The 27,198-nt window shown below is 39.8% G+C and overlaps 2 protein-coding genes across 2 annotated transcripts in view; both read right to left on the reverse strand.

Moving 5' to 3' along the window:
• Window positions 1–14,490, reverse strand: part of LOC137876797 (unconventional myosin-VIIa-like) — a 45,726-nt gene extending 31,236 nt beyond the window's left edge. The window contains exons 1-16 of the mRNA XM_068716598.1: window positions 14,473–14,490; window positions 11,830–11,943; window positions 10,262–10,414; window positions 8,213–8,397; window positions 7,451–7,572; window positions 6,970–7,112; window positions 6,726–6,839; window positions 5,919–6,072; window positions 5,703–5,779; window positions 4,940–5,059; window positions 4,493–4,635; window positions 4,102–4,312; window positions 3,775–3,910; window positions 2,653–2,759; window positions 1,069–1,206; window positions 566–724 (exon numbers count right to left, since the gene is read on the reverse strand). Coding sequence (XP_068572699.1) covers window positions 566–724; window positions 1,069–1,206; window positions 2,653–2,759; window positions 3,775–3,910; window positions 4,102–4,312; window positions 4,493–4,635; window positions 4,940–5,059; window positions 5,703–5,779; window positions 5,919–6,072; window positions 6,726–6,839; window positions 6,970–7,112; window positions 7,451–7,572; window positions 8,213–8,397; window positions 10,262–10,414; window positions 11,830–11,943; window positions 14,473–14,490 — 2,094 coding nt within the window. The remainder of the gene's footprint in view (window positions 1–565; window positions 725–1,068; window positions 1,207–2,652; window positions 2,760–3,774; window positions 3,911–4,101; window positions 4,313–4,492; window positions 4,636–4,939; window positions 5,060–5,702; window positions 5,780–5,918; window positions 6,073–6,725; window positions 6,840–6,969; window positions 7,113–7,450; window positions 7,573–8,212; window positions 8,398–10,261; window positions 10,415–11,829; window positions 11,944–14,472) is intronic.
• A 5,931-nt stretch (window positions 14,491–20,421) lies between these two features.
• The window catches only part of capn5b (calpain 5b), a 42,653-nt gene continuing 35,876 nt past the window's right edge, over window positions 20,422–27,198 (reverse strand). Inside the window, exon 13 of the mRNA XM_068715615.1 lies at window positions 20,422–26,556. Within this exon, the coding sequence (XP_068571716.1) occupies window positions 26,374–26,556 (183 nt within the window). The 3' untranslated portion in view covers window positions 20,422–26,373. The remainder of the gene's footprint in view (window positions 26,557–27,198) is intronic.

Here is a 27,198-nt window from a genome sequence, read left to right on the forward strand (position 1 = left end):
GAGACTGTTTTAAAGACGAAGGGCTCCGTAGAAACCGTATCATGTCAAAAGATGTGATACTGGTATTTTCTGCAATAAAGCTGCAATAGATATTTACCAAACAAATGCATCATATCCAGCACATACGTGTGAATAACACTGCTTGGCTGGTAAACTGACTAACAGTCCAACTTGTGTGTTGAGCTCCTCATATGTTATTTTGTGATATTAAGCTGTTTTTTTATGTTCTGTTTTGAATAGAGCCAGCCTAGCTGTTTCCTCATACTTGCAGTCTTTATGCTAAGCTAGGCTAGCTACTTCCTGACTCCAGCTGATATTTTCCCACGTAAGGACTTCTTCTTCAGTAGAAAAAAACTTTGAATGCTTTCATCAACACAAATAAACTTACATTCAACCAATTTATATTGAGGTGTCAGAAATCTATGTCGAGACATATGTCTGTGTGTAGTTTGGGTGAACTGACCCTTTAATAATGTTACCGGTTGCCCCTTTAAACAGGTTTATCAGGACGGAAGAAGACAGCTAAATCAGAATTGTAACAGGTGACAGTGGTTGTGCTGCTGACCTGTATGTGAGCAGGTTTGACGCCGGGCATGAGGACTCGGTAACGGTCCACAAACTCCCCAAAGGTGTATCTGATGGGATAGCCGGCCCGCCGTATTCTGATGGTCTCCATCATGCCGGAGTATCGCAGCTGACGAATACACAGCTCTCTGTCAAATAACTGAGAAGAACAACAGAGAAACAGACAAGATTAAGAGCAGAGGTTTCAAAAGCATCAAAACTTCAGAGGACATAGTGAAAATGTAGAAAAGCTGAAGAAAAAGAAGCTTAATGTGTTCGGAAAATGCAATATGGTCGACCTGTACAGGTGTTAAACTATAGAGTTACATGTTTTGGGGAAATACTCTCATTGCTTTCTTGTTGAGAGAAAGATGAGAACAATATTAATGTCTGTGGGGTAAATATGAAGCTACAGCAGATACAATAAGCAGCCGGCTAACGTAGCTTAGCACAAAGTCTCTAAAAACAGGGAAAGTCCTGTATTTTGTCTTTGTATATGCTCACCATAGGTTTTTTGAGCTCGTTGGGTTTTATACAGCGGACGAAGAACGGCTGACACACGCTGAGCGTCCTCATCAGCATCTCCAGGGAACGTTTGAACTGACTGCTCAGAGTTGGAGAGCGTTTCCTCGTCTCAGCGCCCTGCAAACACACATAGACGATGGAGGTACATCAAACTATGTTTCACCAATCCAGATGAACAAGTGTCTACAGCCACATATCAAAACATTCTGATTCACGACCAACCCAAATAGGCACGTGGTCAAGGATATTTTGGATATAATATCCTTGGATATAATTAGGATACTATATGTATTTTTTAATCTCCATCATGTCACTAAAATGTATCTTTATGAGACAACATTTGACTGTTAACCTTCATTTCTTTCACTTTAAAAAAATAAATAATTTCCTTTTATACATTTTTTGACAAAATCTTAAGTCAGTTCAGGCTCAATATACTTGAATGCAAACAGGATTCACAAATGTATTTTGTGATTTATATATTAATGACTCTTCGCATATTTTTAAATGCACATAAAAATTGTTATCGTTGTACATAAATGTAAAAAAACTAAAATATAGAAATACAGCCTAACAGTTGTATGACTCCGCCAACCAGTCACGTTGCAGTTTACGTCCGTGTCAGTCCAAACTGTTACCACTTCATAATTTTATCCTAATAGACATTTGAAATCCATTACATTTTGTAAATTTGTAATTTTGTTTCTTAACTCGCTCCTTTAATTTTCCTATCATTTTGTTGATGGTTTGCAGCATGTGAATAAACACTAGACACATTTTAAACACAGTGGTGCACACAAACACGGGATGCTCACACACATTATTACTACTGAACACAACAAACGAATGAAACAGGAAACAAGACAAAACCTCTGACAGCTGTCTTCACTGTAATTCAAAGCTCCAGCGAAGCCAAACAGGCAACAGGATAAGTTTGAAAAGGCCCTCAGTTCTCTGGAAGTCTCTCAAAGTGTCCTGTCAAAAAGCTAGAATTGCTTTCTGAAGTGGTTGATGTGTGTGTCACCGAGTTTTCTGGTTATTTACCTCATTAACTTTAAGCTTTTATCAAATAAACACTTTTCTCTCTGGTTTCTGCTACAACAACCCGCAGACCTGTCGGATAAAAAGACGAGCTTGAGGAATGAGGGCGAGCTCTGGATTCATGGGTTTCTATCCAGTCTACATGAACACACACACACACACACACACACACACACACACACACAGGGTTTTTGTAGTGACCGCATGTCGCTAAAGGCCGTTGATTACCTTGGGAGCAGGGGTGCTGGGCTGCTGATAGCCACACAGAAACTGATGTGAGAGGAGAAGAAAGAGGACACAGAGAAGAGACAGCAGAAAGAGAGGAGGAGGTGTGCCATTAGTTAAAAGCCAACACCGGGAGGAGAAAACGCTGAAGGGAAGAACGTCATTATCACTTGAAGACAGCAAACGCCTTTAAAGTCATAACAAAAGTCAAAAAGGAGGTAGAAAAATATTAGTCCACCATTTACAAGTATTCATGCAGGCAAAGTGCAGTGGTGTGGCAGTATTTGTCGGTCTCACCATGGCCACATCAGCCTGGAAGATCTGCTTGATGAACTTGTTCTTGGCAGAGTGGACGAGCTGGATGATGTCGGTGTGGAGGCTGTCTCGGTTCTTCTCAAGGAAGCCTGGAGGGAGGACAGAGAGAGAAAAGATAAAATACTTATACCACACGCTGAAAATACTCTGTTATCTGTTACTCTGTAAAAGTATGTAAGTATTACCAGGAAAATATACTTAATTAAAACTATAAAAACGCTATTATTTAACTAGATCATGATGACTCATGCATTCATGTAAAAACAGGATGTTGCATTTTAAACTATCAACTACTGATTATTTTTATTATGGCAAAATTTTAAATTGAAAATGTATTATTTTATAACGTCACAATGTTTATTTTGTCCAACCAACAGTCCAAACCTTAACATTATCACTAATACATTACAATTATTAACTTTATTTAAAGGAAAAGCAGCAAATCATCACATTTGTGAAGCTGGAACCAGGAAATGTTTTTGCATTAAAAATTACAATTATCAAAATAGTTGTTTTTTTCAGGTTTACTTAATAATTTGATTTATAAGAAAACTTTTTTTATTCTATAAGCTCTTCATATGTTTTGTTTGCAAAATGCAACTTGTAAAATAACTAAAGCTGTTAGATGTGGAGTAAAAACTACAATATTTAAGGATAAAGTGGCACGAAAAGAAAAAACTCAAGTAAAGTACCTATAAATTTTTTAAGTGCAGTCGAGTAATCTACTTTCCTTTACTGCTGGTCCCCGAATCGGACCGGGTCCAAATTATACTCAGCCTATTCATGTCAGGTAGGGTCTCGTTATCTGCCAAAGGTAGTTTCTATGACTTTACATTTGTCCATATGTGGCATTATGTGTCTCTCTCTCTCTCTCTCTCTCTCTCTCTCTCTCTCTCTCTCTCTCTCTCTCTCTCTCTCTCTCTCTCTCTCTCTCTCTCTCTATTATGATTTGTTCAGTTCGACCACATTTTAGATGGTCCTGCTTCTCTCATCCCATCTGACCTTCAATCTTACCAGAATCCTGTCGAATTGCAACATAACCCATCACAAACAAGAGAGGAGCGACGTGACGTAATGCCGCAAAATGGATGAAACAGAACGCACCTCTGGTCTCATAATGCACCACTCCAGCAAAGTGTTGGATACCAAACTGGGTGGCGTAGCTGTTTTTAGGTGGGATGTAGTTGGAGTTGAGCTTGTGCTGCGAGTTGAGCTTGTAGAGCATCGTAGCATCAGTTCCCTGACAAAAGACAAAGAACCAGACATCAACTATAAAGAAAAGCAAGATAAATCTGTCGACTTCTGACACTGAATTGCGGTTACAAATATGGTTGACACTTCCAATAATCTTGTAAAAAAGCCCAGAATTAGCCCAGCAAATCAATATATCACTGAATCTATAGACTGGTGTAACTCTCCCTTGCATTGCACCTTAGGGAACTTGCTCTCTTCATCGATGAGGGAGATGATGTTCATGGGTTTGTTGGCGATCATGTCCAGCGCGTCCTGGTTGTCTGTGAACTCGATGTGCTGCCAGCTGATGTCCTCCAGGTTGTACTCCTCCTGCTCCAGTTTGAAGACGTGGCGAACAAAGAACTGCTGCAGGTTCTCGTTGGCAAAGTTGATGCACAGCTGCTCGAAACTACAGGGAAGGCAAATCGAAGGAGAGAAAGCAAGGAGTAGGAGGTGAGAAAGTAGAGGATTAAATTGGTGGAAACAACAATTTTTGATGACACAAACTAGGGTTCAAACAAGATTTTCCTATGTCAGATGAACGGACCAATAATGATGGTTTCTAACAAAATGACCCAGGATGTGGCACCTGTTGACGATGAAGTTCTCAAAACCAAAGATGTCCAGCAACCCGATAGACCTGCGCACGATGTTGCTCTCGCAGGATGGCGGTCTGTATATGGCAGCATTGATCTTATCCACAATCCAGATAAACAGCCGGCCGTAGATCCCCTGGAAGGCGTAACTCATGGTCAGTATTATGGGATTTTATAGGCTTATTTTCATCATGATGTGTATATTTTGTAGATCTACACATCCACATCACTGTAGCAAAGTGAGACTTTTAACCACCGGAGGTCAGCAATAAATCAGAATTTCAGCTGCTGCTAAATTCTTCTTCAAAGACAACGAAAAGCTTTTTTCTCAATAAGCGTTTGAGTGATGGGGTCCTGCATGAAGTTTTTGTTGCCAAAGTTAGACAGATTTAGGTTGTTTCAGATCAGAGATTTCAGTTATTTTGGTAAAAGATCGGTACCTTGACAAAGGCGTCCCTGACATCCAGGCCTTGATCCACACTGAGAGGCGTGGCGACACTTTCCCCTCGAGTGATCAGGGTGCGTGTGGTCAAACACACCATCACGTCCTTAGGGTCCACCTACAGCAGAGCGCAACAATTAACGTAAGAGAAATCGTAAGAGAAATGGAGTTCAATTTAAAGCAGCTTCACAATGCGCATCTGTATTTTAAGACACAACACCAAACATGCTTGGTTCTAAATTAGTAAAAACCCGGAGTACTGATGAGGTCCGGAGTAAATGGTTCTGCTATCGGTACTTTAAAAAGTTAACTCTCATTGTCACAAATGCAATAAACCTTTTACAAGAGAGGGAGGTAATGCCAGTGAATTTATCAAAACATTTGGCGAAAAAGCAGAAAATAAATCTGCAGAAATGCAGTTTTTGAGTGTTTGTCGAGCAGCCGTCTATCCTCGTTAGCGTTAGCGATACCATACGGAGTTTGATCATAAGAATAGTCTAACAAATTAAATCTAATCACACAGATAGTTGTGTAGCTGCAAATGTATTTCAAAGATATTGGAACTTTTTGCATTGTTCCAATCTTTTCAATCGAGGACCTTTGCTTGTAACACAGTATTTCTACAATGTGATATTAGTACTTTTACTTAAGTAAAGGATTTGAATATTTCCTCCATTACTGTTTGTAACACACACACACACACACACACACACACACACACACACACACACACACACACACACACACACACACACACACACCTCCATGAGTGAAGCAGCAGTAATCAGGTCGGGAGATCTCACAACCACACAGGCGTCCAGGTTGTCATACGTACGAGCTGAGGAAAACCAAAAAGAGCATCGTTTTCATCACAGCTCTGTTCTAACCAGTGCGTTATGTATTTACTATGTGACACAATATTAGAAACACATTTTTCTGACACTGTCAGCAAAGTGTAAATGTGCCGCTCATCTTACCCTCAAAGCGCAGGTTGCCCATGTGCAGGATGGCTGCCAGCAGTTTGGAAATCTCCCAGTTCTCCGTCTCGGTGAACATGAGGACCTTCATGGCCGACAGGATGCTGGAGTAATCGCTCAGGTCGTCTCGACCGTCACACGCTGTACATTTACCCTGGAAGGTAAAACACACAGAGATCTTTATTGTTTTCTTGATTAGCCACACTAGTGGAGTGGCTTGTTGAACAGCAGGTTGGTTTATTAGCTGTCTCTGTTTGGATGTGTACTATTGAAAAGGTCCGCCGCTCTCTTTTAATGTTCATGTAACTGATGTTCATTTTCCAGCTCATCTCTAAAACATTTTGTCTTATTGTACAAACCAAAATATATACTTTATAATAAAGCATAAATCTCACCTTTTCAAAGCTGAAACAATTAGTTGTTTAACCAAGTTAATTGTATCGTTTACATTTGTTTTCGGCAGTGAATATTATTACATTAAATGTATTTAAATTTAAAGAAGGTTTGTCTACTCTCATTCTGAATTTAATCCCAAAATGAGTGTGTCTTGCTCCTATGTAGAAGGTGGTGGTGGGGCCTTTTGCATGTCATAATCCACCCATGAGAAAGATATGATGTTCACCAGTATACTCACTATTTACAATAAAGACAGTATTGATCATATATATATGTATTTTTGTATATGTGTTGTAATATATGCCTGTGTGTCGTAATAAAAGCTTGATAATGACCATATATATATATATATATATATATATATATATATATATGTGTGTCAGTACACAGACTGTATGAGTGGTCTCTCACCATGGTGAGGTAGGAGTAGTCTGTGGCGAGGCCCAGGCCCAGCTTGGCCTTCATCTCTGGAGCCATCCCCTTCAGCATGCAGTAAAAAACGTGGTAGTTCCTCTCATCTGGAGCCTGGAGGACAAGAAGGGGAGAGAGTGAGAAAAGTAGACAAAACTTAACTGAAAAGACCTGAAGTTACGACCGTCTTTCTTCTTTGACATGGAGAATGTGTTTGATCTTAAACTTCGATCCGGTGTCTCACCTGTCGACACACACGGGACTTCTCCAGCAGGTACTGCTCTATCTTGGCTCCTTCAATCGCCCCTCGCTTGTTGAAATGGATATCTATATACTTGCCGAAGCGACTGGAGTTGTCGTTGCGAATGGTCTTGGCATTGCCAAAGGCTGAATGGATTGACAAAGCACACTGTGAGTGAGGTGAAGGGGGAAAAAAAGCACAGAAACGTAGAGAGAGTCTGACAGTGTACAGCTGTACTGATGTAGCTGAACGGTTAGTAGAACTGCAGAGGAATAAGGCAGCAAAAACGGATTAGATTTAACTTCTGAAGTTCAAAGTTTATTCATAAAAAGGGGAAATAATTAAACTCTACAAATCCATGCAAACTGTTGAAACGCCACCTGCTGCAGAAGATCATTTGATTCGATCGAAAGCTCCAGAACAGCTGGATGTGACGTGTACGTGAATTTACAATTGAGTGTGAAAAACACAATGACTATCTGACCCTCGAGGATGGGCGTGGCCTCCAGGACCTGCTGCTCTATCCAGGAGTGTTGTCCGCTGATGGCAGCGAGGAACTGCAGAATCAGCTTTGTGCTCTCTGTTTTCCCAGCTCCAGACTCACCGCTGTCACACAGAGAGCACCGTTAGTAGTACGAAACCCGTAAATGTCTTTACAAACAATATGATGCTAACGACAGCAACATTATATAAACTGCCTACCAGCATCTGTGAGGCCCACTAATACAAATGTTGTGTTTTGTTTTGTCCAATCATTTTACAAACTTAAGTGTAAAAAACGACAAATCGCTATTTTTTGGGGTAATTATGAGCCGGACTATATCTTGGCTGGGAGCAGTTGCCAGGCTTTAATTAATACGCTTTAGAGATGCTGTTAGGTGCATTTTGTTACCTTTGGACAGAGACAGGTGGGCAGTTTCCCCCTGCTTCCATTCTATGTGCTAAGCTAAGCTAACTGGCTGCTGGCTGTAGCTTTATACTGTATTTAGCGTACAGACATGAGGTTATTATTTAGTAGTATTATCCTGAAAAGATGCAGGAGTTGACTATCAATGACAGAAAAATCTTTGCAGCACATAACAATTATCTTTATCAAGGAAACTAAACATACATTTTAATATGTCATGTTGTGTTAAAACAGCATTTTTAACCGTACTTATGTTGTTTAACTTGTATATTAATGTCGTATATATATATGCGCTTCTCTTTGAGCCCGTCTTAACTGCATGTTCTTCAGTTCACACACCTGATGATGCAGCACTGGTCCTTGTTGTTCCGCTGCATGTTGAAGTAACAGTTGTCTGCTATGGCGAATATGTGCGGCGGCATCTCTCCTATCTTCCTATTGGTGTAGAGGCGGATCTGGTCTGGAGTGTAGATGGGTAGCAGCTGGTAAGGATTGGCTGCCACCAGGATTGAGCCGGTATACGTCTGTGGGAACCCAAAAAAAAACCACAAGAGCGTGTGTTTCGAAACAAGTTATAGTCACGCATTTTAGAGAGAGAATATCTCGTACTTTTACAAACTCGAGGAACTCGCAAGCAAATTCTCAAAGAATGGATTGCGGATCGCTGATAGCGCCATGAATTGTGCATAACTTGCAATTCATAAAAATTCATAAAAGCTTTTGCAAAAAGGATGTTACAGCGCAAACACCGCCCAGTCGCCCATAATGTTATTTGGGTTCTTATATGTTGTATACTGTAAAATGATAATATCTTTTATTTATGGAGCGCTCTTCAAGCCATGAATATAAAATGCTTTCCAAGGCGATGAAATCAAAAAAACATAAGCAATATTAAATGAAGATGACATAGATTTCCAGCGGATTAGCGGTGAATTCACCCGTCAGAGTTCATTGCATTAATCACATGAAACTGTACTTCTTGTAGCAAATTCAAACTTTCTAAAAGCATTGCAGTGATTCATTATCAGAGCTACAGTCATCCAAATGTGTGTCTAGATGCTTTAAAAGCCAGAGAAAAAAATGAGTGAGTACACAAGCAAGAATCAGTCATTAATAAAACAAGCAAAGAGTTGCACTGTAACACATGGAAACCAAGAAAAGCCATGAATTCAATTTCCACCCAGGTTCAAATCAAGATCATGACTGAAAATTCAGTCTATATGAGAGTTTTAATCGACCTTCTCGTCTAACATCTGCTTGTCTATAAATATGTTTTTTTTTATCATTTACTAAACCATCTCTGCCATATGGTAGCGTTACGCTAACGGTTCCCAGAGTCTAAACTAAACATAAAGAAGCAGCTTTTACTCACCTCTCTCCCTGTTAACTACCTTTAACTGTGTATTTAAAACATTATGTTTTCTACTACTTTGCTTAACTGAACGTCTCATTTTAAATTTCTTTAAAAGTTGCATTTGAATGTTTTATTTCTTGATTGTACTTGTGTGTAAACTTGTGTTTAAGCACCTTTGTGTATAAAGTGTGCTACAAAAAATAAACTTAGATAATTACAGTCAAATAAAAAATGTAAATCTGATCCGTGGCTGCTCTCTTCACCCACAGTTACAGCAGTTACATGTTAAATATAGCAAATATGGAGAAGAAAATATGTTAGGGGGATGTGGCGTCGCAGAGGCGTGTTAGCTCTTCTTTTTTTTTTATCACAACAATCTATTTCAACTTCATACTCACCCTTCCACCACAATTTGTCTACATGGAGAGAGAGAACAAAGACTATTACAGAACTAACTGGGATGCACTCCCAAAAGGAAAACACAACAAATTTCATGTTTTTAGGAGCTTTCCCCTCTTGGGACAACTGAGCTGTTAAGCACCAACTAATAGACGATATATCCATCGTAAACCTGTTTAAGCCTGCTTGGTCTATTAATAAAGGCCCTAAACAGGTGTGACCAGGAGCAGTGGGCCACAGATCAGCTCAGTTTGGGTGAGAAAAAGAGAAAACTCTCTTCCTGTTCCCAAAGTAACCTGATTTGGGGTTTAATGCATGAAGAACATCTAAAACAATTAGGAGATAAGGTCTCCAATTTGTTTTCATTTGGTAAAAGCAATGTGCTTCTTTCTGTCACCTTTATAAATAAACCCGTAGTTCTCGGTCAAAGAGCGAAGTAGGGACATTCTGTTTATTGCTTTATTTATAGCAACAAGTCAACTCATCTGCAGGGTACTGAAGGTACAAGTAAACAGCTTAACCTGAGTAAGAACTTCACTGGGCTGTGGCCAATTTCCTCCATGTGTTTCTCCATGTGAAGCTCTCTGACTGTTAATATCTGTGCGCTCTTTGAGAGCAAACGAAGGGCTACTAACATAGATGACGCGTTCATTGTAGCGGATGAGCAGGTTGCGGAGGATGCCGGCTTCGTTGAGGTCGCCCAGGCGGATCATGTCCTCCACCCCGTGGATGGAGGTCGGGTGCATGGGCTTGATGTTGGTGGCATTCTGAGGGGAGATCCAGTGTTCCTGCGAGAGAGAGGAAAGAAGATTAGAGACACCTTTTCTTTTTATCATTGAATAAACTGACTAAGTGACACATTTTCAAGGATATTTCATATTTTAGTCAATGCATAACAATAATGGTACAGAACAACTGATGAGCTGTACAATTAACCCAAAGAGTGAACGTAATAACTGCAGTGAGTTTGTGGAAAACGATTTGGGTCAAATTTGAGCAGATTGTTTCCTGTGATTATTGCATCAGAGTTTAGTTTTCCTGTTATTTTTAGGAAGTTTTAATACAATTGTCTGTCTGTATTTCGGGATTTTAATTATGTACCGTTTTGATTTTTAACAATCATACGTACTTAATCGGCTTCTTTTTCGACATAGTCATTGTTTTCTTCTACCTGACGCTATTGTTCTATTAGCTGCAGGACGAGGCTGTTCAGCAGAGAAGGAAGCCTCTGTGAATATAGCTTTGCGTTCAATTTTTCTTCAAAGAAATGAAAGAAATACTGAGACAAATGTAGGGCAAGTGTATATTTTTGAAACAAGTTCTCTTACACCCCTTAAAATCAAAAAGGCTTGGGGCTCCCCTAGTGGGGGCCGGGACCCCCAGGCATAAAACGAACATCAGCGTTCAGACGATCAGACGGTTAGCCAAACTTATTAAAAACAGAAAACAAAGGCGAATGGTCAAATTGTTCCCCACACTGTCTGTTGTAAACTTCCTTCACAGATTACATTCCCATAAGCAGAAGTTTCTGAGACATTTGAGTTAGTATGTTCTTGTCATCATCAGTTTAGAAAACGTAATTGTGTATCACAATGTATGATTTAGTCACGATTGAAAGAGGATAAATTATCATCGCCCAGCTCTATTTCTCATCATTACAAGTACAATGTGTAGTGAGAAGATGAGAAGGTCATGATTCATGCAATCACAAGCTTTCTGAAAATGTATGAAACAACTAAAAGTAGGCCTCCCTTCTTGTATTCTCTAGCATGGACTGCAGTAGATAAAGAATACATGGGGGTCAATACAAGATCTTTTCTTTAAAAAGCAATTTTCTTTGTCTACCAGCAGATCCAATGATTCCAAATAACAATAAAGTCGCTCATTAAGAATACTTGAACACAGTCTTATCCTTCTATAATTCAAAGGAACTCCAGGATCAATATCTTGGGACTTGTGGATTGGTTTTAAAAATAGATTTATGCCAAACAGATTACAGCAGACATTTTCTGGAACAATTTAACCATTTGCTATTGTTTCTACTTAATAACTTTGGCTAACCAGTCGGTTGGTTTACAACCTGTCTGATAGTGTTTCTCGCCCAGTTTGACTTCTTTTCAGTCATGACGCCACACTCCTAGATCTCAGCAAAGAACTTAACGGGTATACTGTTATTATTACAACAGTCAATGTGTTGACTTACCCTCCCTTCATCATCCAGAACCTGGATCTGTCCCGAGTCGCACAGTTTGACCACGGCTCCCACGGGGACATCAAACTCTCGGCCCGTTTTAAGGTCCAACCACACATAGTCCCCCTGGATTAATATTAAAAAAAACACAGCTCCGGTTAAAAATGGAGGATTTCATCCAGAGTTCAATTTAAAAGAGGAAACAGGCAATTAAAGAAAAGGTGCCAAGTTAGTTATCACATACAAGGAATAGTTGGTGCTTGACAATAAACATAAGACAAGAAAAAAACTAAAACTAAAAAAGTCCAAAACATCAATAGAAAATAGAAAAATTCATAATAAAAGAAAATAGAAAATATAGTCAAATATGTTTGTTTTAAAAATGAAAAAGAGCTGTCCAGTTTTTAAAACCAAAACGATAAAATGTATAAAAGTTACAAATATGTTAAGAATATGTGCATAATAATCCAAAGATGTGTGTTAATGTAACGCAGGTGTGGAGTTCCATCAAGATGCCAAACAGGTGAGTGTGAGCTAGTGGTTGTACATTATCATGTAATATGTTCTGCTATAATCTTACTGTTTTTGTGCCTGTGATTATTTCAGTTTGTATGTTGAAAATGATTTATATCAAAGTTGCACCACGCACCCAGAATTGCCTACTGCCAACTCCCTGAATGGGAGGATTAAGTGTGAAAAAGGCTTAAATGTGACCACCTTCAGCCCAGTATGGATGTGACGTAACCCCTGACCCCATAGGGCTCGATGGAGCTCTTAATTTAGAGGGGAGCAGCTGATCATCTTATTTTATGCATCAGACCAATTTGTTTATACTGTAGCAATAACTAGCAGATAACTCATAGATTATGCCCCTTTGAGAACCGGTTTACTGTGAACATGTCAACGTATTTCCCAAAACAACTAAAAAAGTTGGTGAATGAAGTCGAGAAAGCTTGTTTTAAAAGAAAAAACAATAAAAAAAACCAAGTTGACTTTGAGAGAAACTGGTCGCAAAAAAGTCTGAATAACAATGTGACAGTTTCATTTAAATAAAATGATGCGTTGGATGGATGCTTTCTAACCTTTGATTGTCAAAGTGGATGGTGTGTCTTAAAATTGAACGTATGGAGAGACATGGGATGAGGGGCCAAGTGTAATTAGCTGAATAGCTAGCTAAGGCGTGTGACTACTCTCACCAGGCTGCAAATAGACAGTCCCAAATATTTATCACCAGTAAGTAACTAGTAAGTGAGAACATATGACTTTTCTTTAGTCGGGTATATTGACCCTTTAACATTTACATAAGGATTTACATCCTAATTTTGCTATATAATTAATCCATTATATTCTCATTTACTGTATCTGATTTTGCTGTTGCAACAATCTCATTTATGTATATCAGGTGCCATCTAATCTTTTACAGATATTATAATTGAACATCCGCTTATCTGGGTTTTAAGAAAGCTTTCATTAGCAGTGTCACCTACAAACGGTGATTTAGTGAGTTTAGCAGCAACTTTCTGTCGTCCTTCAACAGCCAACACTCGACACTTTAAAACAGGCCATGAAACCCTCAACATGCTGCTCTGTGTGTGTAGTGTTGTGTTGGAACAAAAAAAAAAGTATATTTATAATACTGTTCTTTAACTATGCAGCTTTACCCTGCAATACACAAACAATGCTGCTCCTATATTTTCATGTTTTCTGTGGATCATCCGGCAAAGAGGTCACTGAGTTACAGCTTTAGCCTCATATTTAGCATTATAGCATTTATACAGCCATCAATTCTATATTGGTTTTAAACAGAATCAGCTTTTCCAGCTTGCTACAGCTGATATAATCTGAAAGCAACTACTGTCATTTCAGTCCACGAACTCCACGGAGGTCGGATAGAAAGGAGAAGCCTGCTTTTGTAGATTTTTGTTTTTGTTTCAAACCTTACTATGATTTTTAAAGCGGTTCACTGTAAACTGTAGCAAGGTGGTATAAACAAGATCGGGACCATTTCTATTGCCTCTCAATGGCTCTCAACTCGGTGACGGCTGAACCGGCGGCTCACAGCTAACGGCGCTAACGGCGCTAACGGTGCATACATTGGCGAAAGTGCTAACAGAGCTAACGGCGACGGCGTTTTCAGCTGCAACCGCTGCATGAGTGCAATGCAGAGCAGCAGCAGTGTGTGCTCACATGCACAAACATGCACTGAAAGCACGCACAGCCGGCCCGAGAAGCTCGTAAACACACAGAGGGAGAGTGACATCATTATAGCTTTACATAGCTAATAGTTGTCTGCTGCTATATTAATGTTGTGAATGTCAAATTTAGCACATTTTTTCTAATCCATAACTACACTACAACTTTCTACAGCATCATTTGTATTTAATTTTGCACTACTTGCACTATGTCACACATGAACATTTGAACAGTAAAGTTCATTACTTTTTATTCAAGATATTGTTTGGTAAGTATTGTATATTGTTGAAAGTATTGTGTCGTTTTTTTGGCAGATTATTTGATCTTTGATTTTCATCGCATACATATTTCCTGCTGAGATTAATTAAGTACTTCATTCCTTTAGGCCTAACAACAGAAGGACTGTAGATGAGATGAGGTAAAGAGTAACAGGGTTGGAGATTTCCACCCAACATGACTGACCTGCTGCAGAATGACCATGGTTCAGCCTCGGGTTGATACCAGGACATCAGAAGTCACCATGTGTGGGCTCTGCAAAGGAGACAAGTCACAAGCATCATCAGACTGAAAGGAACAAACAGCTTCTACAGAATAAATTATACATTGAAGAAAAAAAAAACCCCTTACAATAATAGAAGCCCCAAGCAACTTAATGGGTATGGTTAAGTTTGTACCAAACAGTTATATTAGACATAGCAGGGTTTGAGCAGAGATAATCAGCCATGTGGTTTAGCAGGGTATAGGAGACCAGAGAAGGAAAGGGGGGGGGGGGGGGGTATAAAGGGTCTAGTGGGGGATGTTAAAGGCTTACTTGGATTCCTGGGGCTAATCCCATTGCTTAAGTACAAGCCATAGTTGTTACAGTTATGACTGCTGAATCATTTTCTCCCCCACTGAGCAGTCTTTCCTTTGTTACCCTCACGGTGATGAAGCTGCAGTGCTGTACACAGTTTACAAAGGCGTTTTTTTGATTCCAGTTATCTACGTGAAGCAAAGTAGGAGAAGTGCTTTTCTGTACACTGTGACATTTTACAGTTATAAACATAGCATACTTGAGACTAACATTTTATAGTAAAGTTAAAACAGAAAATAACTGCTGCAGCCCACGATTGGGTGAAAACAGAGTCCACGTTGGAGCTATAATGAGTCAAATAGATCAGTTTGAATGAGTTTTTAAAACAGAACTGTATGATTTGGATGAGAGCTGAAAGGGAACTGAGGCGACCTTTTCCCAGCTAATCCCTTTAAAAAAATACAAACAAGTTGGCAACATAAATAGCTTGTGTGACTAAAAAAAACAAACCCAGACTGTATGTGAGGTGAAGATGCCACGAGGGGAGGGGATAAGTGTATTAATGATCCATTAGTGGTCCAATAAGTAGATTAACATTTAGTTGGATGTGCGACACGAACAAATCAAAGAAATCTGGATTCAAGACACATTTAAACAGGTAAAAAAAAGTATCCAGAGATTCATCTTGAACAGGTTCAGGTGCACCTTTTGGAGAGCAGCAGTGCAGATGTACAGCATGCAGTTCATTTCTAGTCAAGTTCATCCATATGCAGCAAGTCACAATGTGCTCAGCTAATGCAAAGACATAAGCTGGGCTGTGGTTCCTTTTATCCAGAACTGCAGGGTGCCATTCTGGCAACCGTCCCAAACACAGACCTATAGATCTGTACTTTACAGAGTGGCCCTCCCTGCATTCACAACCCCTCACAAACCCCAATGTACGGCGTGTAAAGTATGCACACATTAGCCTAAACTACACAATAACTTCTTTTGCTGTCAAAGTCCCACGCCTTTAAAACTGTGAAAGTGACAAACTACAAGCTAAAACTCAAGTCACTGCTGCTACCATCACCACATTGCTCTGTTATTACGTTGGAATAAACAGATTGCGCAACCGAGAGATTGCTTTTAAATCCCTTGTTGAGGATATAAACCCAATTTGTTAACCTTAAGAGCCCCATGTAGGGTCACTTGAAATGCAAAGAGAGATAAATACATTTCTTTACAGCAGCTAAATTGTAATTTCTGTGAAATGTATAAAGAGAAATATTCAAATTCATGACTTGACAACTCTTTGCTGGGGTTTGTAGAGCTCTGACACCCGACCTGTCACAGTCAGGGTTAAGTCATTTTGTCGCATAAAGCTTTGGTTTTGGATTTGGTTATTTTATTTCTGGTAATATTATTTGGTAATTAGCTAAACAAAGTTTTGACCTGAAGGTTGCGCAAGAAGAAAAGTGAGAGGAACATGAAAGTTACTAGGATAAATTGTCAGCGAACAATGAATGTCTGGACAAAATTTGGTGCCGATCCATGAAGTAGACGTTAAGATAATTTACTGGAAAAATTACCATTTTGACCTGCTGGTGATGCTGGAGAAAAAGCCAAGCGATCACCAAGTCGCTACAGTTCATCCACTGAGGACCGGGAATGTCTTAACAAACTTGAATGGCAATCAATTCAATAGTTGTTGAGATATTTCAGTCCCGACCAAAGTAGTGGACTGAGGCTAGCGTAGCTAAAAACAAGCTTATAGGCCAACAAAGCCTTCAGCAGTTTAACAGATTAAATATGAAATAAAGGGAAGTAACTGACTAATATCTGTCACACTAGGACAACTCAAAAGAATTCAGAATCAAGGCTTCATTCGACCACAGAGTTCAAAACCTCCGTCGTCACAGCTCATGAGACCTCAAGTTAACCTGCTCAGAGATTTTCATGCAAAGGGCCCAACAGCAATGTTGCTAATGCCTCGGCTGCTAATCTGCGTGTGTGGCCTAGAATGCTAACACGCGTGTGTGCTTGTATGCGCGTATCGGTTGTGACTCACATGGCAGGGATTCAGAGGCACAGAGAGGCATGAAGCATTCATCGTTGACCGAGAACGTTTAATGTTCCCATGTCTTTAACGAGTTCTGCCGGTTCAGTCTGTGGAAGAAATAACACAGAAGACTATGATGTTTAATTAATATATAAGATTTAAACTGTTAAAGCAGAATTCAGTGCAACTTAATTATGTATTCAAGTACTTTTGCATAGAGCAATTTTGTGGTACTTGTACTGTGCTTTTATTGTTCTACCTCACACGTTGTCCATGCATTCATAGCTGGTTCTGAGTCTTGTTTAATGTCCGTTTTCACCATTTTTCTTCCCATTGTGCTTATTGTCGTCTCAATATCGTAAGTGTTAGTTTTACACTTACGATATATTACTAGTCTTGTGGCAAGCAAGTTGTTTTTTCCCCCAATTATTTATTTAACTACTTGCTATTAATAATATTTTATCAAAATATCTGTCTCTTCCTGTGTTACTCTGTCTTCATCTCGTACATCTCAAAGGACCTAGTATTTGTTTTACATGCGAGTGATCTATACCAAATGAGCCACACTCTCTAATACATCTGACATCCATGTAACCGCTTACTTGTGGACTTTATAGTTCTTATTTGCCGAGAGATAAATAACAAGATTGATACCACTGGCAGGTCAGTTGGTTAGCTTAGCTCAGCATAAAGAAGTTTCTGTAACAATAGAAAAATACAGAAAAAGAATCCGCAACTTTTTTGATATGAGTCATTTTGTATATAGCTGTATATAGCTTCCCAAATGAGAGAATTTGCTGCTTTTCGCTCTCATCATTTTGTGTAAACTGAACATTTGGAATTTTATATCACTACTTTGGGCTCTTGGAATATCTGGCGGTCGTTTTTGGTTAAGCTTTCTTGCTTTTATCTTATCTAGTCATATTGTTCACATTTTTTACTGTCTCCTTATCCCCCTAATTCCTGCCTTGCTTCATATGATTTTTGCTATTCACTTTTAAAGTTCCCACTTACATCTTTTCATGCAGTTGTGTTACTCTCATCCTCTTCTGTATGTCATTCTGTGTTTAATTAATTGTCTCATAGACGTGTCTTATCTGACAAGAAGCAATCTCTGCTGGAATCTAAATTGGAAGTTAAGAAACCATTCAAACTTAATGCAGCGCACACACACACACACACACACACACACACACACACACACACACACACACACACACACACACACACACACACACACACACACACACACACACTGCAGCATACTGTATTCACTTGAAGGGTACATAATGGCTCCTTTAAGTGCTGGCACAGCCCGGAGAGCAGTAAGAGGCTTTGGCCTAAAGCTACAGCAGAGCAGCAGCAGCACTGTGGCCTGGTTGCAGGTTAAGCCTTCGGCCTCAACTCCCGTTCACCTGCCCCTCTTACCTCTAAACACACTTTGAGAGGTCCCCTCGTCTCTCTCCCGGTCTCTTCGGGTCCTGTGTTCTCTGAGAAGGCGTGAGGAGGCCCAGAGTTGACAGGATGGTTTGTGAAGATGGTGCAGGAGTGGAGAAGAAGCTGAGGGATGAAGTCTGTCTATAAGTTCCTATTTTTTTTTCTGTCAGTCCCCTTCTTTGTTTGAAAATCCGTCACCTGTTCTCGTAGTCTTTTGTTCTCTCGTGGTCCCAGCCTGAGCCTGTACCGTGTGCGGTTCAGCGTTTGCAGCCCAGTTACAGGTTGATGTCTGGGTCAGTGACGGGGCACCAGACTCGCTCGCTGCGTCTCATTCATGGCTGCTGATCCTGATTAGCTGGGAGGTGGAGCCTGTTGGTGGTGGATACAGAGACCAGCTGGGAGGTGACCCAGGAGGGCATGACTTCCAAGTTGTTACCACATGCCAAGTAAATTTAAAAAAAGCTCAGTTCACGGAAATTACTAGACAAAAACACATTTCCTCACAGATCTCTAGTGGTAGCTTTCCATGCAGATGGTTATAGTTTTATCATTCAGACTTCATACGTATTATATACATGTAAAATAGTTTAAAGCACCTTTATTGAACCACAATGATGCCACTGGACTCAAGATGTTGACTTTGTGCAGTCTACTCATTGTTTAGATTGAAGAGGTTTAAACTGTGATTATTCTTCTGTGATATGATTCTGTTTTTGATGCTAAGTTTCCAGTGACTGCTGATTTATTCTATTCTTACTGAACTGTTGCTCAGAGGGATCTTTGTCTCTTTCTGCCCTTTCAAATCAGTTGGGTTGAACCATTGAACAGCATTTTGTTCTTCATGTACAAAACAAACAATGCATACAGAATGACATACAGTTTAACAAACCTTTAAGAATGAAAGACCATTAAAACATGAAGAGTAGTCCTCTCAGTCATCTGACTGGACCAAAATCAAGCTTTTGTGGCCGGAGATAACAAACTTTTGAAAGGTATTGTATGCGTCTCTGCGGTTTCTTTTTCCCACCTTAATACAGTCAAGGTGAATACAATTTTTCTGGTGGTGCACATTGTTAAAAATTACATTTACATTTTCAAAAGCAACTTTGTTCGTTACTTTGAATAATCCAAAAACCTCATCTAGTGCCATAATCAGGTACAAAATCCTCAACTGCCTTTTCTGTTTTCTGCTACGTTATAATTAACTAATCAACACAAAATCAAACTTCCTTGTTGTAGCTTTAATTCAAATAAAAATGATGACAAACCCAGAATAGGTTTTGCTGTTTTATTTCAAAGTCATGCCACAAGTTGACATTAAATACAAAAGAAAAAATAATAATTTCAGATTGTAGCTATAAAATAACCACAGTGTAACCGAGAACCAAAATCAACGAACACGCATTGAAAAAAATAATAAATAAAAAAAGGAAAGCTCACGCCGAAAAAGAACACACAGACAAGCACACAGTACAGAACACACAGCACAGCTCTCTGAAACCTAGCTATCAGTAAACATACCGGTTTGGAACGCAAGGTAAAGTGTATATATAAAATTAACAAGGTTATAAAATACTGATAAAAGATACTTGTTATAAAGACCGTAGCATCTTCTAGAAGTGTCACCATGCAGTAGGTATTCCAGTCTCCAGTTAATAAACATCAGCAGAAAAATACAAGAAGAATCACAAGCTCATTCCTTGAGTGGACAGGACTCAGCCTCAGATAAAAATGTCAATGACAAGAATGCGGAAGGTATCCGGTCACCTAACAAGAGTCAAATTCAATACAGTACCTGGCGTACTCTTTCTGGAACCAATGTCCCGTAGCATTAGACACATGCAGCGGCATCCAAAATGACGAGGCTATAAGAGCGGAAGGCAAGCGAACCTCAACTGCCATCATGTCGTTGATAAACAGGAAAAAAGCCTCTTCAATAACCACAAAAAAATAAAAAATCACACTTTTCAGCACTCAAATATTAAAATGTTGTCTATCTGCCTTATTCCTAGTCCCATGATACCTTGTTATTGTTATGCTACTTTAATTAAAATTGTTTTTAGGAAGTACATCATGTGGTAACACAACCCGTCACACCTTAAAGTAGAAGGCCACTCAAAGAGCGCAGACATCCGCCAAAGCTGGACCAGGTCTATTCCAGTCTGGGTCAGCTGATAAAATCATATTGTGTGCGATATGTTTATGATTTTAATCTTAAATTCTTCAGATTCAGTCGTTCTCATAAAGATATTTGATATTGGCTGAGCAATGGCGTCACCCGAGGGAGACATACAGCTAAATAAACAGCTTTATCTGAAGGTAGCTTAGTTCTTTACCTCAAATTACTTCCTATTTAGATCTGTACAGCGCACGTTGCAATGCATATATACTGTGCGAGCTTCTGGTCGGCGCCCATGTATGCTTTGGTACAAAAACACATGAAAAGTGGCGTTCTTTGAGGATTTGCACGTTCGTCTGCCCCCATAACTCCAGTCCACGTAAGATTTATGCTCCTTCAGGTTAGTCCCAAGCTTTAGCTAAAGCTAAGCTAACTTAGTTTGCTACTGCTATCCAGGGCCACCACTTCTGTTTGTCTCCCATCTCTCAGTAGCAGAGGGAAGAGCAATGATCACATCACCCTGTTTAAAGAATAAAGTTTGACAGTTTGGAAATCAGACTTAAGTCTCGGTTATTGTCCCAAACGGACGCGCACATGGACGTGTAGTAGCTGTGTTTATACTCTCCGCTTGTTGAGCGCGTTCCAGACATTGGTAGCAGATTGCAGCGTGTAGTGGACGCGCTATAGGGTTGGGGTATAGTAGGAAAAAACATACATACATCTGAAAAAGTCTGTTTTCTCATCTAGATTGAAGTAGCATATTTCCCCAAAATGTCCTTTGGGACAGGCTGCATTCCCACATCATATATTTCTCTGAGAAAAAGGAAGACAACTTTAGCATACGGCTAACTGTCGCCATTGTGGCCATAATTAATGCAATGTATTACGGGGCTTGGTATCAGGTAAATATTGTATTTGATTCCTCTTTGTTTTTCCTGCTGATCACTAGAGGTTGTGAGCAAGAACATCTTCCTCTTTTTAAATACATTTCTAGAATATTCTGTATAACATCCATCAAAACATGGATCCCATGATAACAACTGATAAGTCAAGTTGCTGCTACTTTTATATACATACTGTATTCTGCAGGTTACTGGATACAAAATATTAGAAAACTGGATACTGTTGTAATGCATGCAAGTGTGCAACAAAAGCCTTCTACTTCACACAGTATGTTTATCAAAGTAGCAACAGCAGATTAGCTTTTACATCACTCAGAGAAAATAAATATATATATTTATATATATATATTCTGTGATTCGTAACGCTGCGAGCAGATTTCAAGCGGTTTTGCTACATGCACTGGCATTTTTTTGGGAATTCGTACAAAAGTCAGACGCTGTGAGCAGTTCATTCAAAGGGTTTTGGTGTTCTTAAAACCGGCTTTGGCATGGCCAAGCGGAAAATATGTACAGACAACCGATAAGCGTTATAGCAAATGTCCAAAAAAATCAGTCAAGGTCCGTACACTCCAACCAAGCCTGGTTAGTCTAGAAGCTGGAGCGTATACAGTATATATGTGTGTGTGTGTGTGTGTGTGTGTGTGTGTGTGTGTGTGTGTGTGTGTGTGTGTGTGTGTGTGTGTGTGGTGGTTAACAGTGAAAGCCTTAACACTTTTGGCAAAGAAATCACAATTTGCAACAATTACAATGAGTAAGAATAGCAACGCAATGAAGAATCACTTCATGACAAAGACAGAAGCAGAAGAGGACATCGTGGAGACAAAAAAACAAACTCAAAAGGATGACTTCACCCGTCATACATTTGTCCAACAGTCACATACCAAATGTCTTTACAAAAGCATCCCTTTTTCAGTACTGTTTGTCTTTTTGGCACTGCTGTGGCACATGAGTTTGACATGATTTCACATTGAGCTTGACACACTGTTATTTTGGCTCGTTACTCTTAATTATACTGTAGGATTGCAAGTGACACAGTGACTCTGAAGCCCCAAATACTCCAATATATCAAAGCTGTCAGGTTGGATGGTGGATGTTATATTTCTGTGTCACATATGTACAAAAAAATAAATAAATAAATAAATAGGGAGTCACAAAATAACAAATGGTTGCTACTGAAAACCTGTTAATGTAAAATACTGGCATCAGATAAAGATAAACTCTGGAATATAAAAGTCCAATCAGCAAAACAGACTGCAAATTGTGATGTGGTGAAAGCTATGTGACATTTTAGCAAGCCAAATCAGGGTTTTAATGTGTGTCTGTAACTCTTTATGTGACGCCAGTGTCACCGAGCCCAAACGTGTTCCTCTACTGTATTACTTTAAAATATGAAACAGAGAGCTGAACATACGTTTACCTAAAAAAAAAAAGGTCTTTAAACAAAACTAACCACTATTTGGAAGGAATTTACAGAATCCTTCAAGACTCTTCTAACCATGTGGATGAGAACATTTTAAATCCACTGAACAATATGGAGACAGTTGTTACTCTAGTTCCTATTCAGGGAGCTGGAAATGACATACTACGCATTAATTACATAACTTTTAAGTTTGGTCACATTGTAAAAAATGCGTGTCATTTCCACCATCTTTGTTTGGATTAGGAAACAACTTCTTATACGAGCACCTGATTTTTCTTGTTTGTTTAGTTCTCATTAAAAACTATAAGTAATGGAAATATTATCGGTTTTCAGGAATTAATTGATTTTGATTTTGTGAGAGGCTGCTGCACTTTGTTGCAATGTGATCATAATGCAAGATTCTCAACATTTGTCCGATGTAAATCGTTTGCTAAACCAAACTGTGATCTCGCCAATAAAAACAGAATTACACTTTTTTGTGAAAACGTTCATAAGGTGCCGCCGTTGCATGAAAACTACATCTGAACTTTGTTTTGTTCATGCTGGAGAGGCTGAATCCATTTCAAACCTCCCCGCCGTAACAGATCAGTAGCCATCAACACAGATAATTGCAGCAAGAAGAAGTCTTTGAGGATTCTGGAAATTCTTTCAGAGCAACTTTCAGTTTTGTTAAACAACCTTCTGGATTTTCAAAGATAGACGAAAATGACTTTTGTTAAAAATCAGGTCTATGAAGTGTCAGTTTCACCAAATCCAAGCAGCAACCTACACATTTGGCACCAACAACTTCTCACAATAACCCCTCAGTACGCCCTCGTTTTCAAGCTGAACATATTCACAGTATGATTTTGAACATATTCACACAAATACGTACAGCCACACCTGGAAGCTGCAGGATAGCCGGCCGTGACGAGGCTCCACTGGTGCATTTAGGAGTTCAGTGCCTTGCACAAGGACACTCAGCGGGGGAGGAAGAAGGGATTCTTTCTTTTCCCACCTGGTGTGTAAATAAAAACCCGAAACTTTCCAGGCACAGGCTCACACGTCTAACCTCACACTGCTTGGCACCACAGTTTCTGTCTAAAATGTTCCAAATTCAGTCTTGTTACGTTACCTAACACTCATGTTCTGTCCCAAACAATATAAAAGAGCACAGAGAAGATAAATAGCACCTAAATAGAAGTCAACAACTGCTGCTAATGTTCACAGATGCTAGAGGCATTATGAATGCATCACTGTATTACAAGACATAACTGTTTCAAACGTGTTGATATGATCAGACTGACATGAGGTGCATCAGTGTAAGACATGCTGACTGCTCAAAACTAGCATTTCCAAGACTTTTTGAGATAGAAAGAATAAATATATATAGTAACAATTAAACAGTACAATACAAGGCCATGGACATATTGGAAAAATAACCCATGCAAGACACATTTATAAAGATGCTGTACACAAAGGTGTGTGATCAATTAAATGCCATGTGTGACAGTTCAAGTAATGGAAAAAGGCGCTGAAAGAAAATCAGGAAAACGGACTTGATAGTTTGACTGAGAGATTAGTCCACTAACTGTTTGTCTTACATTCAAAAGGAAATGTCTTGATAATGCCTGAAACATACATTTTTAATTCCTAATATGGAAAAACAAAAAAAAGACTAAGACAAAACAAAAGTCAATAAAATGCGGAATTAAAAGTCTCTGCAATGATATTGCACTTTTGCAAAAGAAGAAGAAGAAAGAAAAACCAAAACCCGTTATGATTTTCTGTCTGGGCTTCTGCCCACGTGCCAAAAGGTCAAATTGAATGACCACATGATCATAGTTCATCACAGATAGATTAAATTGTACCAGTGTTGGTTCAATATGCCAAAGATAATCTGAAATCCTTCTGAAATCACTAAACAGTTCATCCCATGTTGTTTTTCTGCTGTGGCGGCAAAGCCAGGATCAAGGCGATGGCACGGGTTGTTTGGCAGGACGCCTTCTCAGCTCGCCCTCCTCTTTCTTTCGTTAATAAAGGTCTTTTTTTTTTTTTTTTTTTAAACACCCTTAAAAATCAAATAAAGTGCAAGGTGTGTGTTTCGCTAAAGGGCTCTTTTCCTTTCAGTTCACACCTTTCCACAGAAATTGTCTTCTTCCAGATACAACGTGGATTAAGAGATATACATTCATTCACCCTCAAACACTCGCGGATACTTGCTCTGCAACACACGCACACACACACACACACACACACACACACACACACACACACACACACACACACACACACACACACACCCGCACACCCACACACCCACACACGCCTGTTCTGTGCCAACAGCAGAAGCACGGCTGCTGTCTCTTGGGGTCACGTGGCATGAGTCTTTGGCCCGGGCCAAAAGACTCAAGTCAGAGGAAGCGTCAGGCAGTGGTGTTGCCGTTAAGAGATGATGTGGCACAGGGGGTGGTGGTTTGTAGCTAGGCTTGGGCCAGGCCAGGCCAGGCCAGGGCGGTCCGAAAGGGACTAAGAGAGCGGAGGCTCATCTTTGGTCCCATAAAGCACTTGATTATGTCAGGGTGAATCTTAGCACTCCGCTGGATTGAGAAGATGTACACATGAGGGGAGGAGGGAGGATCAAAGAGGGAAGGGTAGCACTATCAAAAGCACCGGCTGCTAAGCTACGACCGGAGAGACCAGAGAGCACAGGCAAAGAGTCAAGTTTTTTTTTTTTTTTTTTTTTTTTAAGCCATGCAGTTTTGAGATCGTCCATAGCAACCGGCAAGAAAGCGTCTCGGGGAGTTTGAAATGGTTTTAAAGATGGAAGACGGGAGGCAAGATTTCACACATGAGCGCGCTCACAGAACAACAGAGAAAAGCTCTCAGTAAAGAGGGAGAGAGAGAGTAGCTGCTGTTGGCTTTCCTTTGTAAAGTCCACAATAAAAAGTGACAGACAGTGCTGCATGCTCTCCAAAGCTCCGGCAAACTGGTGAAGACTTGAGGTGTCTGGGTGGGACGACTGGGTGGGACAATTATCCGCGGATATAAAAGAGTATACGTTGCGTTAATATACCGGGAATAGAAATGAAAACTACGAGAAACAAGCGAGGAGAGGAGATGGAGGCTGTGCTAACACTGAGGACAGCTGACGGAGTATTTAACATTATCCCTCCTCAAGGTGGAGAGGCAGACTCGACCTTAAGGCAATGCATAGCCCTTGGAAACATTGGCACATGCATGGAGAGTGCAGACATGTCTGCATGTGTACTGTGTGTGCACGTACGAGTGTGTGTATGTGTTTGAATTTAACAATATGCAGGAAGAAAATAAGAAGTTTGTAGGTTTGGGTCAGACCGATGAAGTGATTTATATTTCTTAAAAGTCAGTTAAATTGTAGCTCAGGTGTTGATGGAGATTCTGGCTACGAAACCTGCAACAAAACTTCCTTTGAGAACATATTTCGTATTGCGTTTCATCTGGAAATATATTTATAGGCTTTCAAATATCCTCTCAAGAAAGCTGAATTCAAATGCTGAAGCGAAAGAAAATAGGGGAAACAATAAGAGACACGAAGAGAGTGCAAGCGGCAGAAGAAAAAAAAAAGACACAGTGAGCTCCCGCCACGGTCGGAGGATCAACGGATCATCACACTTCTATAAAACGATCGCATCAGATGTTGGTGAGCGCGGTCGCGGTGATGAGGCGCACAGTGAGCGTGCCCGGCAGGTCGTTGTCCTGGCGACTGCCCTTGTCACGGAGGTGAAGCGTGTGCTGCTCCTGGCGCTCGTTGGGGTCGCTGAACAGGATCACCTGACCCAGGAAGGTGTCCACGATCATGTTCTTGTTGTAGATCTGTTGGCCGCTCGTGGGAGGAAGGAGGAGATCCGAAAGCGGAAAAGAAGGGGAAGCAGGAAAAGAGAGGGCAGAAAAGACAAAAAAAAAAGGCAATAAGCAGTCACGAAAGAGAGAACTACAGGAGAATATACACAAGGGACATAAATGAAAACTCGATAGAAGGTAGAAGAAGCACAGAGACGATGAACAAACAAGTGCCTGTATACAGGAGTTTCGAAGTAAAGCAATAAGCAAAGAATAATAAACTTTACTTACATAGCACTCTTCAAAGATAATTCACTTATATAGCACCATTTTCTTTGATTTACAAAGTATAAAAAAAAATCTAGAAATAGATACGTGCAGAACAATAAATGAAGACAAATTGAGAAAATAAAAGGAAAAAAAAAGAGTTGAGTCTGAACTTTGAAGTGTTTAAGATTACATCGTACGGGTTGCAACGATCCGTCAGATGGTGCAAATATCAACCTTTATAAGTAGATCGATGATCAGCCAAAAGCCACCAGTACACATTAAATGCAGGTAGCTTGGTATACTGATACTAGAAAGGTATCGCAATCCAATTATTTCTGTACTTCACAAAACAAACCAGCATATATTCCCACATTCCCTCCGCCTGAGGCAGTTGGATCAGTGCGT

The sequence above is a fragment of the Cebidichthys violaceus genome, unplaced genomic scaffold, assembly GCF_023349555.1.
Source record: "Cebidichthys violaceus isolate CVI_PGR_0920_01 unplaced genomic scaffold, fCebVio1.0.p SCAF_20, whole genome shotgun sequence".
In the NCBI taxonomy this organism is placed as follows: domain Eukaryota; kingdom Metazoa; phylum Chordata; class Actinopteri; order Perciformes; family Stichaeidae; genus Cebidichthys; species Cebidichthys violaceus.